At 44.8% G+C, this 19501-nt stretch overlaps 1 protein-coding gene across 4 annotated transcripts in view; it reads left to right on the forward strand.

Annotated features, from left to right (window-relative positions):
- The window catches only part of PHF21A (PHD finger protein 21A), a 117003-nt gene that overhangs the window by 46657 nt on the left and 50845 nt on the right, over positions 1-19501 (forward strand). For all 4 annotated transcript variants that reach the window (XM_073541703.1, XM_073541705.1, XM_073541702.1 and 1 more), the window contains exon 4: positions 11168-11233. In XM_073541703.1, coding sequence (XP_073397804.1) covers positions 11168-11233 — 66 coding nt within the window. The remainder of the gene's footprint in view (positions 1-11167; positions 11234-19501) is intronic.

Here is a 19501-nt window from a genome sequence, read left to right on the forward strand (position 1 = left end):
ATTGGTGACTCCAGGATTTCTTCCCATTCCTCACCCTGTGTATCCGGGATGACCCCCTCCCATTTCTTAACAGAATCCAAGGTACCTTCTGTCCCCACTGACATGTATGTATATAGAGAGGAGATGAGACCTTCAGGGCCCTGTGATTTGAGAATCCCTATCAGGGGTAGAGACGAAATGGCATTATCTATACCCATACATCTCATGTGCGATTGAAAAGCTGATCTTAACTGTAAATAACGGAAAAACTGGGATCTCGGGACACCGCGATTAACCTGTAATTGCTCAAAGGATACCAGTGTTCCATGATCATATATATCACCTATTGTAGAGACACCATATTGAACCCAGAACTCAGCGGAAGGATGTTCAAGTAATACAGGGAGGTAGTCATTATCCCATAAAGGCATTTCAGCTACAACATCCCCAAATCTAACCACTCCCTTAATCTGTCTCCATATCGATCGTGCCAGACGGAGCAGAGGCAGCAGCTTCGGGACATTTACTTTCCTCATTTCCAAAAAACCCAGTGGGCAACCGATCCCTGTAGCATGAAGTAGATGACTCAGAATTTGGGAGATGACCTCCAGGCATCCATGTACTTATGGCCTTGGCCTGTCCAGCTAAATAATATGAAAAGAAATTGGGTAACGCTGCCCCTACTCCCCTCTTGGGCCTCTGTAGAGTGGCTAGTTTAAGTTTAGGCCTGGCTTTCCCCCAAATAAAGGATGTGATTTGGGAATTCAAATTAGCAAAGAAAGATTTGGGTACCACCACCGCACTATGTTGAAGAGGCTAACTAAGTTTTGTCATGATACCAGTGCTGGGTGACCGGCACTTCTGGGGTTAATGTTCTGATCGCAGTGCAGACTCTCACCTGCACACCTGGGACCTATTAGGGTGGCCTCTCATTGGTTCTGGGGAGGCTTCTTATAGCCTCAGGAAGCTCCCATCCCTGTCAGTTATACTTTCGCCCTTGGCATTGTGTGGTGACCCCTGAGTGTGTTAGTGCTGTGTTCTGGTTGCTTGATTCCCTGTGTATGACTCGGTCTGTTCTCTGGATATCGCTTTGGATTCTGCTTGGTACCTTCTATGTCCGTTTGGTTTTTGATCTCTGCTTGGCCCTGACTGTCCGTTCTGTCTCATTCCTGGTACTGTATTGATATCTTGTGTATGACCTTTGGCTTTGTCTGACCTCCCGTCTGTTTATCCCTCCTGTACCTCGCTTGCCTGTATTGTGCCTGACCTCTGCTTTGCCGTTTTCTTCCTCCTCTGAAAGAAGGACGCTAAGCCCAGCCCCCTTGCGGTCACATGACCGTTCACATGACCGTAGGTCCTGTGCCGGCTTTCTAATCTTCTACATTCAGGTCCTGTGCATCTTTATTGTCCGGCTGTTCTTGTCCCCAGGGGTCCCTACGGTGCTGGTGAGTCCCTGCTTAACGGTGGCTGTACGCCGGCGCTGTCAGGACCCTGACAAGTTTAGGGAGTAATATCATTTTAATTAGATTAATACGTCCGGCTACAGACAGTGGAAGTTTACCCCAAATCGCAAATTTACCCTTGACCGTCTCCAGCAATGGTTGTATATTGAGCTGCAGGTCATATTTACTACCCTGAGAAATATGAACACCCAAATATTTAAAATTGGTTACAATGGGCAGTGAGGAGAGAGTCTCAAGTCATGGCACTGGAGCATGGGAGAGAGGCATCAAAGCAGATTTCTCCCAATTTATGTATAGGCCAGAATATTTACTGAATTCATCTATAGTAGTGATCACTCTTGTCAGGGTCTCCTCCGCTTTGTCCATAAATATCACCATATCGTCAGCATATAGGCCTATGGTATCCGTCCGACCCGCTATTTCTATACCAGCAATATTGGGGGAAGATCTTATACGGATTGCCAGCGCCTCAATAGCAGGAGCAAAAATGGCCGGGGAAAGGGGACACCCCTGTCGAGTTCTCCTGTACAGTGAAAATGATTCAGATATGGAGTTATTTACGATGACCCGGGCCTTGGGCTTCATGTATAAAATATTAACCCATTTTTGAAATCTATAACGAAATCCATACTGCTGCAAACATGCATGGAGAAAAGGCCATTCAAGCGAGTCAAAGGCCTTGGCCACATCCAGCGATGCCAGTGCCCATTCATTATCCGGTACCAGAGAGCTATATTGGACCACTGATTGGACTCGTCTGATGTTTATGGAGGTACTCTTCCCCAGCATAAAACCTGTCTGATCAGGGTGTACAAGATCTAATATAACTGAATTCACTCTTTTGGCCAAAATTTTTGTAAAAATTTTATAATCCACATTTACTAGTGATATAGGCCTGTAAGATCCACAATCTAATGGGTCCTTCGCCACTTTTTTAAGAACTATTATATTGGCCTCATAAAAGAACTCCGGTATGCATCCCCCCCTCAAATCCCTCGAAACACTGCCAACAAAAGGGGCGCCAGTATATCCTGATATTTCCTATATAACTCCACAGGAAATCCATCTGGCCCAGGGGCCTTCCCGGAGGCCATGTCTTTCATGGCATCCTCTACCTCCTCCAAAGTAAACTCAGCATCCATAAAGACCCGTTGGGAAGGACTCAGTACAGGAAACTCTATATCTAACAAATAATTTAGACACTCCGGGTAGCCCACATCGGTCTTAGAATTGTATAATGAGCCATAATAGTCAGAAAAGCATCTTAGTATCTCCTCGGTTGAGGAAACCGAAGTACCTCCCGACTCCCGAATCTGCAGAATTGTTAGTTGCATTATGCTGTCGTACTAAGCAGGGCTGTGGAGTCGGAGTCGTGGAGTCGGAGTCGGTGCTCATTTTGGTGGAGTCGGAGTTGGAGTCGGTATAAAATGGACCGACTCCGACTCCTAAAATATATAATAAATTGGGTACAGTAATTCAATGCAGGATGTGCTGAATATTTTTTTATAGGAGTTTGGGAAAGTTATGAAATGTCCTATAAATGGCTGTTATATTCCTGATCTAAGGCTACATTCACACACAGCGTTTTTCCTGTGTTTTTTGAGGATACGTTTTTCAGCTGCAAAAGGTGATCATCTTTTTAAAAAACTGCATCACCTTAAAGGTTTTTGAGCTCATAGATAATGTTACTCAATAGCAAAAGCATATTAGAAATCTGCTCTATCTATCCATTTATCCATATCTGTCTATCCATATCATATCTGTACCAAAAAGAATGAAAACCGGGTAGTACACCAATATATATTCTGTTCTATCTAAATATCTTGATTATTGGATCATAAAAATGATTAAATGTCTGAGGTTCAATAAATTACTACAATAAATTTTTCACTTAAATATTAGCAATATGTGTGGGAGTCGGAGTCGTGGAGTCGGAGTTGGAGTCGGAGTCGGTGTAAGGGAAATTGAGGAGTCGGAGTCGCAGGTTTGGCTTACCGACTCCACAGCCCTGGTACTAAGCAGGCCAGAAATCTACTTGCCTGATTCCCCATTTCAAAATAAGATTGCCGGGCAAAAAATAATTTTACGTTTTGTCTTGGTGTCAGTGTATTGAGTATATAACCTTTGAGCGGTCAGCCATTCTACCCTGTTACTGTTAGTTTGATCCGATATATAGGCTACCTCCGAGTCTTTCAGACGTCGCTCCATCTCGCCATCCTCTTCCGATGTCACCCGCTTAATGTGAGAAATCGTAGAGGATAGACAACCACGTAAATAGGCTTTAAGAGCATCCCAAAATACATTGATATTTCGGGGTTCGGGGTGGGACGAGACGAAGCAACGTAACTGATCTATCGTTCTATCAGGGGATGTTATCAACTTCAACCAAATAGGGTTCAGCTTCCATGCTATCCTATTAGTCAGTGGCCCATATTTAAGCTTGAGAATAACTGGACAATGATCCGAAATCCCCCTGCTTCCATGTTTAATATCATCCACCCATGCTGCCAAACTAATGGACCCAAAAATGTAGTCTATGCGAGACAAAGAGCGTTTAGTGGAGGAGTGGCAAGTATATTCCCTCGTCTCTGGATGGCGCACCCTCCATAGATCTAGCCACCCACTACCCGCCATGAACTATGACAGTTGAGATGTGCCCGATGGGGGGGGACCCCACCCTGTATTCCATCGCCCAGTCTCAATTTATCAAGATGGCCATTCATGACCAAGTTAAAATCTCCCATGCAGATGACATGTGCATCTGGGTAATTTAAAGCAAAGCTCAATGCCTTCTGGATAATTGATATATTGGCCGGAGGGGGATTATATATACAAAGAATGACATATTTCTGAGAGTTAATCAGCGCATGTACGAATACAAATCATCCCTCGGGGTCCTTCCGGGCCTCCCTGACCTCCCACCGAAGATCTTTATGAATCAACAGTGAAACTCCCCTTGAGTAGGTGGTGTGAAAAGCATGTAGAAACCATTGCACCCACGGTTTCTGTGCCCACCGAACCGTATCCCTGGTCAGGTGCGTCTCTACCAAAGCCACAATGTGGGGACGGTAATGTCTAATTTGTGAGAACACCTTAATTTTCTTTCGAGGGGTTTTTATACCTCTTACATTCCAGGTCATACAAATCAGCTCAGAACCCATTCCCTTCCATCTGGATATGAATCATAGAGGTGCCCAATCCAGATGCAGAGACCCCACACAGATAGCAGAATTTGACGTCGGCTGCGGCCTCCAACTAAACAACTATAAAAATTAAAACTTTTGAAAAAGCAAAACAGGAACCTAGTAACATAGGCATACAGTCTTACGCCCCCATCAAAAAATAAACAAGGGGATACCATCACTGAGCTCAGTGTCCGGTACAGCTGGTATCTGGGAACTCGCCGAGAGAGCTCCAATTAGACCGTTAAGTGAGTGAGTCTGAAGTAACCGCCACATTAGGATTCTTTCGCAGGGGAACCCCCGTGAGACGGCAGCCACTCAGCCGCTTCCGCCGGATCTGTAAAAAATACGGAGGAACCTTCATGAGCGACCCGAAGTCGGGCCGGATAGATCATCGAGTATATAATGTTCCTGTCTCTGAGCCGTTTCTTGACCTCGGTGAATTGTGCCCGCTGTTTCTGCAGTTCCATGGAGAAATCCGGGAAGATGGAAATGACAGCACTTTCAAACTTAATAGGGCTTTTCTGCCGTGCAAGTCGCAGAATGGTATCTCTGTCCTTACAATTGAGCAAGCGTGCCAGGAAAGGTCGAGGTGGGGCCCCCGGAGGCAGTGGTCTTGTAGGGACCCTGTGAGCTCTTTCAATGGCGATCATAGAGGAGAACTCATCCCCCAGGGAGGTCTTAAGCCAATCCTCCAAAAACTGCTCAGGATGCTGACCTTCCCAGCGCTCAGGCAAACCAACGATACGGATATTATTCTGGCGCATTCTGTTTTCCAAATCATCCGCCTTTTGCTTCCAAGCATTCATGGAGCCCGCCACCTTTGTTAATTTAGCTTCCATGGGTGTAATGGTATCTTCTACCCTGGACACTCTTGTCTCCACCTCCGTAATGCGCCCCTTCATGGTCTGCATATCCTGACGAAGTCTCCCCACCTCCGTATAAACATCCTCAATTTTCTCCGTCAGGTATGTCCTGTCAAGGAGAGAGCCTGCATCAATTGCTCAGACGCTTGTTTAAGGGTCAGTTCCTCCTGTTCCGTCTCCTTCTCACCCCCAGAATGGCAATCAGGGCAATTGTTACCACTCACCTTTCGTGTCTACCTTTTTCCTCATAGACTGTAAGCTTGCGAGCAGGGCCCTCATTCCTCTTGATATTTGTTATAATCTATGTGATTTTTATGCTGTGATGTCTATTGTCTGTACAAATCCCCTCTGAAATGTAAAGTGCTGTGGAATATGTCGGAGCTATAGAAATAAAATTTATTATTATTATTATTATTATTATTATTATTATTATTATTATTATTATTATTATTATTATTATGTTAGAGCATGAAGCACTACTCACTTTTTGGAAATGTTGGTGTAAAGTGGTGTAGTGTTTTATGAAAATAGCATTCAACACCAACATTTATATTATAGAAGTGTATTTATACCAGAAAACTTGTAAGGCTGGTTTCACATTCGCATTTGGAGGCGCAGCGGACGCTCGCCGTGAAGCTCCGCCCCCTGACGCGCCTCCTCCGGTCAGCTGCGTCTATGGGCGCTTGCCGCTGCATGCGACCTGCGTACCCTATCTTTAGCATTGGGTACACAGGCCGTGCGCAGGTATGCATTTGCCGCTGCATGCGTCCTTTTTACGGTGCGGCGACCTGCGCCAAATGCATAACATTGGTATGGGTGCGATTCAGCGTTATGTCTGATTGCACTTAGACCAACAATTCTATCTAGTAGTGGTGTTTGTCAGGAAAGACACTGTTGCCAATTCATCAAAACAGTTTTGCCAAAATTTTGGCGTAAATTTGTTTTTAAAAGTCTCAACATTTTTGCACAACTTGGAAAGCAAGATCCAATTCATGGCGAGCTGTGACGTTTCTTACTCCAGTCAAAAGACATGCATCTCTTAATGAATCGGGAAAATCTGACTGCTTGATGCCCCTCATCAAGACTAGCGAGAAGATCCCTGATTTTGAAGGGTCGGGGACCAGTGTTGTGCAAATTATGCTGCATTCTGGCACTCTTCGCTTCAAGACATCTTCCCCAGAGTTTTGATGCGTTTTCATTGTTTTTCCAGGTTATTTTGCTTTTCACCGCTTCCTGACATTCTCTTTTCAAAGCGTGTAGTAAAATATTAAAGGGTCTGTATCCACAGCGGGTTTTTTTTTTTTTTCTGTTTTCTTCTTACACTTTTCTAAAGAACTTAACAATAGATATTAGTCATAGAGAAAGCTTTGGTGTAATACTTACAAAATGCCTGTGACAAGTGACACTAAAGGGCCTGTCACACTAAGCGATATCGCTAACAATATCGCTATAACGTCACTGGTTTTTGTAACGTAGCAGCGATATTGCTATGTCTGATACTTACCTCCGACCGCTCCCCTGATAATTAGAACGTCCTGGACTGTTTCTCGTCAGCTTCCTGCTGGGCTTTCTGTGGCGCCGACGAGCGGCGCGTGGACGCGGGCGGGAGGACGTCAGGATTGCCGCGTCTGACAGGTAAGTAGTGACCCCCGACCGCTGCTTTGTCGCTGGTGAGATCTGCCTGTATGGCAGCTCACTAGTGACCACTTAGCGATGCACCAGCGATCCTGACCGCGTCATATCGCTGGTCGGGATCGTTAGTGCATCGCTAAGTGTGACAGTACCTTAACTTGCACAAGTTTGGCACACGTCAATTTACAACATAAACAGGCATAAACTGATTGGTAAATATAGACCCCTGTGGACTCAAGTAGAGAAGGAACTTGAGTTTAATTATAAACTCTGTTCCAAATTACCGTATATACTTGCGTATAAGTCGACCCGAGTATCGACCCCCCCCCCCTAATTTTGCCACAAAAAACTGGGAGAATTTATTGACTCGAGTATAAGCCTAGGGTGGGAAATGCTCCATAGATTATTCCCCCATATGGTGTCCCCAGAAGAAGCTCCATAGATTGTTCCCCCATATGCTGCTCCCATAAGAAGCTCCATAGATTGTTCCCCCATGTGCTGCTGCATGTAAAAATAAAAAAAATGACATACTCACCTCTCCGTCGCTGGGTGTCAGATACTCACCTGTCCTTCGTCCATGGCTGCTCACCGCTATCTGCCACGTCATCGGTCATTGACGTTCAGACTGCAGGGGGCGCGGCGCGCACTAACCACGTCACCGCGCCCTCTGCTGTCTGAAGTCACTGACCGATGACAGACAGCAGCAAGCAGCCATGGACGCAGAACAGGTGAGTATCGCTATACTTACCCGTCCTGACGCTGTGTCTTGAGCCCCCAGCTTCTCCCCGTGCTCTCTCTTCCTGCTTTCAGCGGTCATGTGGTACTGCTCATTAAAACTCATGAATATGCGCATGTTAATGAGTTTTAATGAGCGGCACCACGTGACCGCTGAAGGCAGGAAGAGAGAGCGCGGGGAGAAGCTGGGGGCTCAAGACACAGTGTCAGGACGGGTAAGTATGACCTGACACCTCCGACCCCCTTTGTGTATGACTCGAATATAAGACGAGAGGGGGACTTTCAGCCCAATTTTTTGGGTTGAAAATTTCGACTTCTATTCGAGTATATACGGTATTATGCAAAAATAGTTTAGGAGTGATAAGGTTAGAATTTTTTTGTTTGTCATTTAAACTCATTGATGGTGATGTGTGTCAGGGCTCTTTATATCACTGAAAGCAATTGCAGATACCTGTGCAAATTAGTTTGGCAGGTGTGTCCAAATAAAGGCAAGACTACTTAAGAAGGCTGTTCCACATTATTAAGCATTTTTGCCAAAATGGGAAAGAAAAAGGATGTGTCAGCTGCTGAGAAGCAACAAATTGTGGAGTATTTAGGTCAAGGCATGACTACAATCAACATTGCCAAGACACTTCATCGTGATCATCGCACAATCAAGAAGTATGTAGCTGATTCCCAGCACACACGTGTGCGTGCTGATAAGGAAAAATTGAGGACTCTTTCCAACAGGCAATTGCGTCAGGTTAAGAGCAGCTGCAAAAATGCCTTGTCATGGCAGCAGACAAGTTTTTGAAGCTGCTGGTGCCTCCAACGTCCCCCGAACAACAAGATGCAGGGTCCTTCAGAGGTTTGCAGCTGTGCGGAAGCCATCCTGTCGACCACCTCTATCCACTGAACACAAGCAGAAACGGCTCCAGTGGGCCAAACGATACATGAAGACTGACTTCCAAACTGTTTTGTTCACCGATGAGTGTCGTGCAACGCTCGATGGTCCAGATGGATGGCGTGGAGGATGGCTGGTTGATGGACACCCCATGAAAACACGGTTCAGGCGCCAACAAGGAGGAGATGGAGTAATGTTTTGGGCTGGAATCATGGGGAGAGAGATTGTCGGCCCCTTTAGGATCCCTGAAGGGGTAAAGATGAACTCCATAATCTATGTGGAGTTTCTAAAACAGCACTTCCTGCCATGGTTCAAGAGGAAGAACCGTGCTTTCCGCAGCAAGATCATTTTCATGCATGATAATACACCGTCTCATGCTGCAAATAACACATCTGCCTCTCTGGCTGCTATTGGCATAAGAGGACAAACTTATGGTGTGGCCACCATCTTCCCCTGACCTCAACCCCATTGAGAACCTCTGGAGCATCATCAAAAGGAGTGTCTATGATGGCGGGAGGCAGCTCACATCTAAGCAACAGCTCTGGGAGGGTGTTCTGTCCACATGCAAAACAATTGAAGCACAAACCATCCAAAAACTGACAAATTCAATGGACGAGAGAGTTCAGAAGCTTCTTTCGAACAAGGGGTCCTATGTGCAAATGTAACATCACCTAGAATAACGTTTTGACTTGAAAACTATTTGATTTCATTTTGTAATAAGCTGATCATGCTTATAACTTCACGACCATTTTTTCGTTCAAAATAAAAAGGTTGAAAACTCTGCTGTGCATAATAATTTGGAACATGCATTTTGAGAGTTTCTTATTTTTAAAAATATACTGTTTTCATAGGCAGTTTGTTCAAAAACATTGCAATTATACTAGAATATTAGATAAATTAATCCAAATTGTCCACAAAAGACAAAATATATCTAGGGCACTTCAAAAAATTCATATATCATAAACCAGAGTAAACTCCAGAAAGAAGAGTTCCATTTAAAATAGTTTATTTCAATATATTTTAAAAAAGGACATACATAATAAAATGAAACAAGATGTCTCCAAAATGAGACGTCACCACAAATAAATTAACCACTATCTGTACAAATTCTATGGTAAACAAAATTATACAAGGAATAAATTTACATAAAAATTCCATCCGTCTATTTATAAATATATAAATATATGTACACATATACACATGGCTCTAAAGTCGTATGCCTAAGTGTATCTATTTACAATCATCAAATTCAAAATATATAATATATTGTAATACCAAACAATTATAGTGGACTGATATAATTATTATTGAAAAAATACCAGGTAATATATCTTTAAATAGGAGCCCAATTACATTAACCCCGTAATCATATACTTCAGTGAGATGAGTCAGATATATCGGGTGATACAGAGTGCATATTAAGTGCTTCTATAAGGAATAAACTTATACCTGGTAATGTGTGGTGGTGGCGTCGCACTACCCTGACGCGCGTTTCGCGGTTTGCTTCTTCCGGGGGCGTAGAATATTAGATGACTGGAAAATGACAATGACTGCAATTCATATAGGTAATTTAGAGAAAATATGAGGAAATATTTTTTACATAATAATTTGGAACATAGTGTATGTGTCAATCTTTGCTTCTGTTTCTGTAGGTTTCTTGCCCATCTTGTTTTTAAGAATCAGAATCTATCCTAATAGATCCGGTTACGGTCAATGGACCCCATCAGGTTTCTGACCTGGCCTTAAACTAAAAGCAGCAGAGTAATCTAATTTACCTATTCTAACTCATAGTTTTAAAATTGCCACAAAATTTCCAACATCCAACCTTTTTGGGCTCTGTAACCATCTGTGATACTCTGCTTGATCCATCAGACAATGGGATAACTCTGGTTTCCTCAAGCTGGGTGATTTTGATTAAAAAAAAAAAAAAATTGTTACATGCGTGATATGAACAGAGCCTTATCTGTTTACTATGCACAATCATGCTCGTAATGCTCCGCGCAGCCGCAGAATGAACAGTCGGAGGTGGCCGTCTAGTACTAGGGCTCAGCAGCAACTCCTTGATATCTAGTAACTGCTCCACTTGTAGCACAGAAGTTTATCCAGCCTGCTGGACATTGACTGCTAATAGGATTCAGGTGACAATGACTGGAATAAAATGGCTGTCTGTCATAGATATTTTTACATTTTGTTATGATTTTCCTTATTATTATTTTTTTTTTTTTTTTTTTTTTTTTTTTTTATCCACATTCTGTTTTAATTCCATCTGTGATATGAATGAACTCGTAGACTGCATTCCACGTGTTTTTTTTTTTGTTTTTTTGTTTTTTTTAATGTTGTGCTCTTCCCAGAAAGTCGAGGACCTACTAATAAATCCAGATATTTGCATGTATATTTTATACATGATGTTTTTTTCCTTCCATTCAGAATGCAGACTTGAAGAAACAACTCCATGAACTCCAAGCCAAAATCACATCTCTGAGTGAAAAGCAGGTAAATCAGATTTTTTTTTCTTTCTTCCTAGTTTTGATGGCAAGTAAATTCTGTGACGTTTCTGGTTCCTTTGAAAAGTAAACAAAGGGTTTCTAAATGACGAGTAAAGCCACTTCACCAAGCACTAGCCAAAGACGCTCCTCTGATTCCTCGAGCTGAGAGGTCAGTGGGTACGGATGTATGGAAAGGTGGCATATATTTCATGGACACATTGCATTCACTGAAGGCCTCATATCTCTATCGGATGGATATAAATAAATGCATAATGGTCCTCAGAATCTCTGATTAAGATGTTGTGAATTCATTCAACATCTTTAGGGTGTGTGCACACGTTGCGGATTTGGCCCTGCGGATCCGCACCAGTTTCTGCTGTGTTGTGCAGTACCATCTAAGTCTATGTAAAATGAAAACCGCAGTGCACACGTTGCGGATTTTTCCGCGCGGATTTGCTGCGGTTTCAAAACTGCAGCTTGTCACTTTGTGCGGATTCCGCAGCGGTTTAGCACCTGCTCCATGACAGGTGTCAAACCGCAGGCTAATCCGCAGTAAATCCGCAGATAAACCGCAGGTCTTTTGACCTGCGGATTTAGACGAATCCGCTCTGAAAATTCCATAGCAGAATCCGCAACGTGTGTACACACCCTTATAGTTTTTGATGAATATTAAGAGCTATATTCTTGCAACAGATAGAGAAGACACAGATCGGCAGCCGTTCTTTTGAAGGAACCCTTTTATATACATTCCTGTTTCTTTCTCATTTGTTAACGAGACCCCTGCAGCACACCAAACACATTGGTGACATGCAAAGCTTTCAATCATTATATTATACTTGTCAGCAATGAGGAGGGGAGAAAGGCTTTGTGTGTTGTTTTTTTTTTGTTTTGTTTATTTTTCCAGATGGAATGTAGCGATTAATACTTCACAAGCTCAACGTATCAAAGTTCTGCTCCTGTCATTGTTTGCATGTTTTCTTGTTTGAAGGTTTTGTAGAACAGATTGCTACAAAGTGCTACTTTGCAATGATTAATGTAATGAACCATGTTTACTGAGGAGGGGTAACCGAGGCGGACGTATGAATGTATGTATGCGCGTGTCTAAATAAAGCATCTCGCTGGAGCTGATACTTTACTTTATGAGACAAGAAAATGGATTTCTGCCTACCAATGTTCCCAGTAGTTGTAAGAGTTTTGATATCCGCTTTATGGCAGATTTTATTAATGTTTTCTTTTGTTTAAAGATTAAAAACAAAAATAATCGTGCAATGTCAGGAAGGCGTTCAATAATGGCTGAAACGTAACAATCAAGTCCTGCTCATTTTAATCAACCCATTTGCAGCATTCATCTAAAACTGTATTATGGTTTCTTTCATGGCAAAATGAAGCAGAAATTTTCCTGGCCTTGATTGACTGTAGGTTCAGCCAGGTCTGATTTGCTGCAGAAATTTTCCATAGCAAATTTGGCTGAATCTGGAGCGACATCCACACTCAAAGGCTCAGATTTTGTCATGGGGTTGCCACTATGGACTGCAGACCCTGTTCTTCCAGGGACAGATTTGGATATTTTGGGAACACGCTCTCTATTTATGGAACGTGATGGATAAAGTGGCTGTTGGCCTCCCGACCTGAACCCAACAAAATCAGCCTTATACGACTGTAAAGTTCTGGTTGAGACCCCCGTGAAGTCTGTGTATCATAGTCCATACACTGCCTTGTGTCCCTGATTTCCTAATTCACCCTAAAATATTAAATCTATATTCACATTTTACCAAGCTGTGTGCTAGGTAGCGGCAACAGGTTTTGTTTATTTTTTTTTTTTAAATATTTAATTATCTGCACCTTCGAACTTTGCATCAACGCTGCAACCCTACGAAACAAGAACGTGATTGCGGATTTTAACTTTCCTATTGAAGTCAATGAAGAACAATCTGCAATAAATCTGTGCTTTTTCCACATCAGAAATTGTTCTACAGAAATTGTAAAAGTTTATCCACAGGATCCGCTGCCAACTTTCCTCTGCAAAAAATCGGGAGCAGATGATGCAGATTTTGTTGCTGATTTCAGTACAGAAATGTTATCACAATTTCATTCCTTATGCTGCAAATGACACGCACAATTAAATTATTCCAGTTAATTTACAGTGTGTGGATGAGATTTGTGGAAAAACCTTGGCGTCTGTCCTGTGAGATTTCAACCTCCACTATTACTGTTTCACCCTTAAAGTCATGGAAAGAGGAGGAAAAAAATAACTTATTTCCTTTTGATTTGCACACCTCTTGGGACACAGTGCAGCAGTTTTGTACAGTTTTACAGTGCTGTATGCCCGGTGTAAAGGACCTGGTGCACGGACACTAGTGGGTTTTCTCTTACAGCCTAAGGGGCCGCATCTGTAAACATTTCAGATTTTAGGAAATCAGTCCACTTGGTTCTGCCGTGGTCTACCAATGTGGTATTTGCTGAATTAATTTCTGTGTTTTATTATTGGGGTTAATTTCAGTTTTGCAATCTCTTTAATTTTATTGTGACCCTCCTGTTTCTTAGCTTGAATCTCGCCTGTTTGTATAAACCCTCTTTACTGTCAAGCCGTGGACTATTCCGCACTTTCACCTCAAACATCAACCTGCGAGTTACAATGTCTGCTTTTTAGAGTAATGAAAATGAAAGCACTTAAAAACTGTATTTTGAGGCCTCGGGGGCTTCTAAGTGGGCAGCAGTAATGTTAGCCAGCTGTGAATTTATTATAATGGTGGTGGAAAGGAGAGCCCTATTTTATTCAGGAGCCGCTCTGCAGGATGCCAGCTTACACTCAGAAATACAGAGAAATGGACTTAAAATATTTATACCTCCAGTTTTCCGGGTTGCACCCGTGTACTTTCTTTCTTTGCTTCTTTTGATGCTTCTTTGCTTTATTTTAACTTTAGTAGTTGAGTAAAACTATTAAACGTCCGTATAGTCGTAGCAAGGGTCCCTATACCTACAGGTCCTTTTTATTGTCATATTGTAGTGCTTTGTCTCTCTACAAGTCTAAAGGGCAAAAAAAGGGTTAAATGTAGTAAGACACAAAACTGCAAAACAATTTATTTACTTAATGATGCACAGATCTGGTCGTCTATGCAGGTCCTTGTTTCCTTTCAATGGGTCATGTGCCATTTACCCATGTGACTGCTGCAGCCAGTCACGGACCCCAGCGGTGATGTGATGACTGCAGTGGCCACACACTGGTTAGTAAATTGGAAATATGATTGCATGTGAAATGCATTAAAGGGAATCTGTCACCCCATTTTCGGCCTTTAAGCTGCGACCACTGCCTTCAGGGGCTTTTCTACAGCATTCTGTGACCAACCATTGAATTTGGGAAACCTGCTAGACTTTGTACTGTCCTGCATGTATATGAATAAATGTGACGACATGGTTTTTCATGTGGTATATTACAGTGTATCTGAGTGTCTTCTCGGCACAAAGATTACACAATCCTGTTCCTAGAAGCGACTTAAATGAACACAGGAACTTGTTGACCCGTACAGTGCTCCTAAATCACTCTGCAGATTTCTTATTACCAGTCACATGTGAGTGTGCACAGCCGGTGCTATCTTTACTATTAAGTGCCTTTTGGTTGCTATTTCCATTTGTGCCGTCTGTACCACCCCTAGAGAATATTTATCAGACGCTGTCTGCTGCGATGGCACGGCGGCCCCCTACAGTGCAGATAGTCACTCACAGTTCACTTCTGCCGTACCAGTTCTGTCAACATCTTAAAGTGTTTTTATTTTACTTCTGATTTGGATATTTTTGTCTCTTTTCTTTCTTTTATACTGTAGTCCTTGAGGGGAAAAAAAGGCTTTTTGCCAGTCCTGTTATAATTAGGACATGCAGTAGGTGAACTTGTCAAATTGCTAAATTTCAGGTCCGTTTACACAGAATCGCTTCAAACAGGGCGTTCACAGTGGGACTAACGTGTATCAGCCGTCACAGAGAGCTATGATCTTTCTTACCGCTCCTATTTTACCTGCTTATAATCTAAAATTTGTGAGCGAGCCGCATGATCTATCGTGGCCGCAGCAATCTAAGGCCTCATTCAGACGTCGTTTCTCCTACGCCTCATTGGGGGACACACTGTGGTGTTATCCTGCTGGCCACTAGGAGGACACTAAGTAAACCAGAAAAAGTTATTTCCTCCCCTGCAGTATACACCCTCTCGCTGGCTGGGATTTCTCCAGTTCTTTGCTTAGTGTCTGTAGGAGGCACTGGGGTCTGGTTTCAGATCCCACCGTTTTTATTTTATTTTTGAATTTTCTGTAAATTTTTATTTTTTAATTAATGGAGTGAAGGGGGCGACGGTTCCTTTCTACAGCCCGCTCTCCCCCGAACCAACAACAGGCAAGCACGTAGAGTAACCCTTCACGTACACTTTCCTGCGACGAATGGGGCTGATTCCTCTGACGATGGTTCCCTTATGGTCGGTATTCCGCGGATACGAGGGCTAGCGCAAAAGGAACGAAGCACAGGAGTGCATGGAGAAGGACTTGAGCAGCGCATTCCGATGCCCTGAATCAGCCCCACAGCTCTCCATCCCCCTACCACAGGGTGGATCGATTGAGCAGTACCCCTTTAAGACCTCCTCCAGCTCTGCTGCATCGCACGGAGGATGAACACCCTGCAGCTGGAAGAACGCGGAGCGCGACCTGCCAGAGCTCAGGAGTGGGGGCATGGACTCGGGTCCTTACCCCCTGGAGAAGCGCTGACTTGGCGTCAGTGGCGGTGCACCGGCGCCCAATCGCGCTATGCCCCCCCCCGCTCTTGGCGCTCGGGTAGGCCAGAAATTTAGCTCCCGGCTTTTCCGGCCCACTAAGCCGCAATTTGACTAGCGCCACCCGCGCTAATGTCGCCGCCCCCTCCTCTTGGCACCTCTTACGAGACGCGCAATTTTAATCTTGGGGGCCATGTCCTTTTCCATCAGCGGCCGTTAACCCCTTCAGGAGCGCTAGGCCTACTCTGGACAGCCGGATACCGGGTGACACCACAGGACCACTGCTATTCCTCCCAGGGGACACAGCACAGGACCGTGGGTAAGCTGCATCTTCCCTAAGATTAAAGCTTAACCCCTTCCCGGCACATTCTCTGCAGCTGCAGACAGACTCTGCCGTTAGCCCTTTCAGGAGTGCTATGCCTCAATCTAAGGAGGATAAACAGGCGGTTAATAAGCACGCTGCGTTTTTATACCGTGTGCACCATTTGCAAGTCTGCATTACCCAGTGGACAGACTAATCCGTTATACACAGACTGTGACCCGGCCTGCGCTCCAACGCGCTTAGTACCCCTGAGGGGGCCGCGTCCCTCTCATGGTCGGTGTTGTCTCTGACCCAGGCTATACTCTCCCTCCGGGAGGACTCTTAAGTCAGAACCACCAGCAGCGGCCATCCTCGTTCAAAGGATGGTCAGGTCTCTGGAAAGCTGACCCATGGCGCGTCCCCTAGTCACGTTCGCGCCTCAGCATCAGCGCCTCCTGTCTCTCGCTCGCCTTTTTCTGAGGTTCACAGCGAGCACGACTCTGAAATTTGAATCTGACTCGTCAGCCCCTCAGAATCCCCCCATCTGATCAGGAGTCATTGTTTCTCTTTATAGAATCAGTCAACAGGATTCTGAAGTTGGATGAGGAAAATATTCCCGCTCCAACACAGGCTATCTCATTAAGAAAACCAAGCGTGTGCGTAGGTTGTTTACCAGCCGTCCAGAAACATGGGGATCGGCCACATAAATGGTTCTCAGGGCAACAGTCTACTCAGGCTAAATACCCTATTGATACAGACCTACTGAAGGATTGGTTACAGTCCCCTCCGGTGGATCCTCCTGTATCGCGTATTGCTTCTAAAACGCTCCTATCTGTTTCTGAGGGTTCCTCAGTCAGAAACTCCTCCTATCGTCACATTGTCAATCTTGCCTTCTTTCGCTGCAATTTTGGTCTCTAAGGCAATGGCCGCTTGGGCAGAAGCCTTAATTACTTCCCTCCAGGGCACCATTCTTCCTCTGGAGGCAACCACTGTCGCCAGGCAGATAATTCACGCAGCGGACTTTGTAGTAGACGCTTCTGGTGATACCGCCAACTGTGCGGCTAAACTGCCACTAATGCGACCTCCATTACAAGAGCCCTATGGCTCCGCGGCTGGCGGGCGGATGCCACATCTAAAAGAGCATTGTCTTCTCTCCCCTTTCAAACGGGTCGTCCTTTTGGGGAGAAACTGGACTAGCTCTTTTCTGATACTACCGGAGGGAAAAGTAAATTCCTTCCTCAACACAAGGGCTGTTTGGCCGTTTCGCAACCAACAGCTGACGCGTCTTCGATCTTCTCGCAACAATTCCAGTTGGTTCTTCTATACTTTCTCTTCCAGATCAGGTCGGTCCCCGCGAGGAGACAGAGGCTCCCAGGTCTCATACAGACCTAACCGCTCTTGGAAACCCAGGTCTAGGGCTTCTGGATCTAGGGGAGCAAGATCTCATAGATCTACCCAATTACTTGTTGCGGTTTACGGCAGGCAACGACAAAGCTGGCGGCCGCCTACTATCCTTCAGCCACACTTGCCTCACAGTTGCCCACGACAAATGGGTCAGGTAGTTGGTGTCCTCCGGATACAAGATAGAGGTTTCTCCCCTCCAACTCGGTTTTTCCTTTCCTATCCCCCAAGGAAAAGACAAGAGCCTTCCTTTGGGCTGTTCAGGCTCTGATAAGGGACGGAGTCATCATTCTGGGCCCTCATCAAGAGAGGTTTATGGGTTTTTATTCAAACCTTTTTTTTTTTTTTTTTTTTTTTTTTTGTGGTTCCCAAAAAGGATGGGACGATCCGATTCATTCTGGATCCCAAACTGTTAAATCAGTTTGTCAAAGTACGGCGACTCTGAATGGAATCCCTCCGGTCAGTTGTCACTTCCATGGAAAAAAGAAAAGTTCCTAGCATCCATCGACATCAAGGATGCTTACTTTCACATTCCGGATCTGCCAGTTTCACCAGCAGTTCCTGCGTTTTTTGCAATTCATGAGCAACACTTGCAGTTCCTTGCCTTGCCCGTCGTACTCGCCAACGCCCCCAGGATCTTTACTAAGGTCATGGCTGTCATAGCCATTCTCCACTCGTGGGGAGTGGCGATGTTACCGTATCTGGACGACCTGCTCATCAAGGGCCCCATCCCTTCCAGCCTGCGAGGAATCCGTGGACATAACAGTGATACACTTTCTCGCCTGGGCTGGAACATAATTTTCGAAAAGTCTTTCCCAAAAGCGGCTCAGCAGATGTCCTTTTTAGGAATGATCTTGGACACTTCCTGCGAGTTGGTCATTCTCCCTCCAGAAAGGGCCCAAGCATTACTACAGGCAGCGCGGACTCTTTAACCACCGATTTCCTGTTCTTTTCATTTCAGCATGGGATTTCTCGGAAAGATGGTGGCAGCGATGTAGCAGTTCCATTGGCACAGTTCCACCTCCGTTCCTTACAACATGCGTTGCTGTTAGCTTGGAACAAGAACCCATTCTCCCTGGATCGTCAGATCCTTATGTCCCTGTGGGTCAGGCAAGCCCTCAGGTGGTGGACACGGAGGTCCTCCCTGAATCAGGGGAAGTCTTTTCTCCCAGTTAAATGGTTGGTAGTAACCACCGACGCAAATCTTCTCGACTGGGGTGCGGTCATTTGTCACCACACAGCACAAGGGTCGCTGGTTGACCCGAGAGTCATGTCTCCCCGTCAACATTTTGGAAATACGAGCGATCAGATTAGCTCTGAGTTTCCACCATCTCCTCGCAGATCACCCCATCAGGATCCAATCCAACAACGCCACAGCTGTAGCATATATCAACTGCCAGGGAGGTATCTGTAGCAGGATGGCCATGCACGAAGTGATTCACATCCTCCATTGGGCCAAGTAGAAAATTGGACGTCAGATTTTCTCAGTCGCCAAGGCATCACCTCGGGAGAGTGGTCCCTTCATCCAGAAGTCTTTCAGCAGATTTGTCATTGTTGGGGCACTCCGGATGTGGATCTCATGGCCTCAAGACTAAACAACAAGGTTCCTCAGTTCGTTGCACGATCCATGCGCCATCGGAGCGGACGCCCTAGTTCTGCCATGGCACCGGTTCCCGTACATCTCTTCTCCCCCCCCCCCCCCCCTTTTCCTTGCTTCCGAGGGTCATCAAGAGGATGAGAGCGGAGGGAGTAACAGTGATCCTAGTCGTGCCTGATTGGCCGCGCCAAGCATAGTATGCAGAACTAATACAACTGGTCGACGA

The sequence above is a fragment of the Dendrobates tinctorius genome, unplaced genomic scaffold (genome assembly GCF_039654945.1).
Source record: "Dendrobates tinctorius isolate UK_male_01 unplaced genomic scaffold, ASM3965494v1 ptg000124l, whole genome shotgun sequence".
NCBI lineage: Eukaryota > Metazoa > Chordata > Amphibia > Anura > Dendrobatidae > Dendrobates > Dendrobates tinctorius.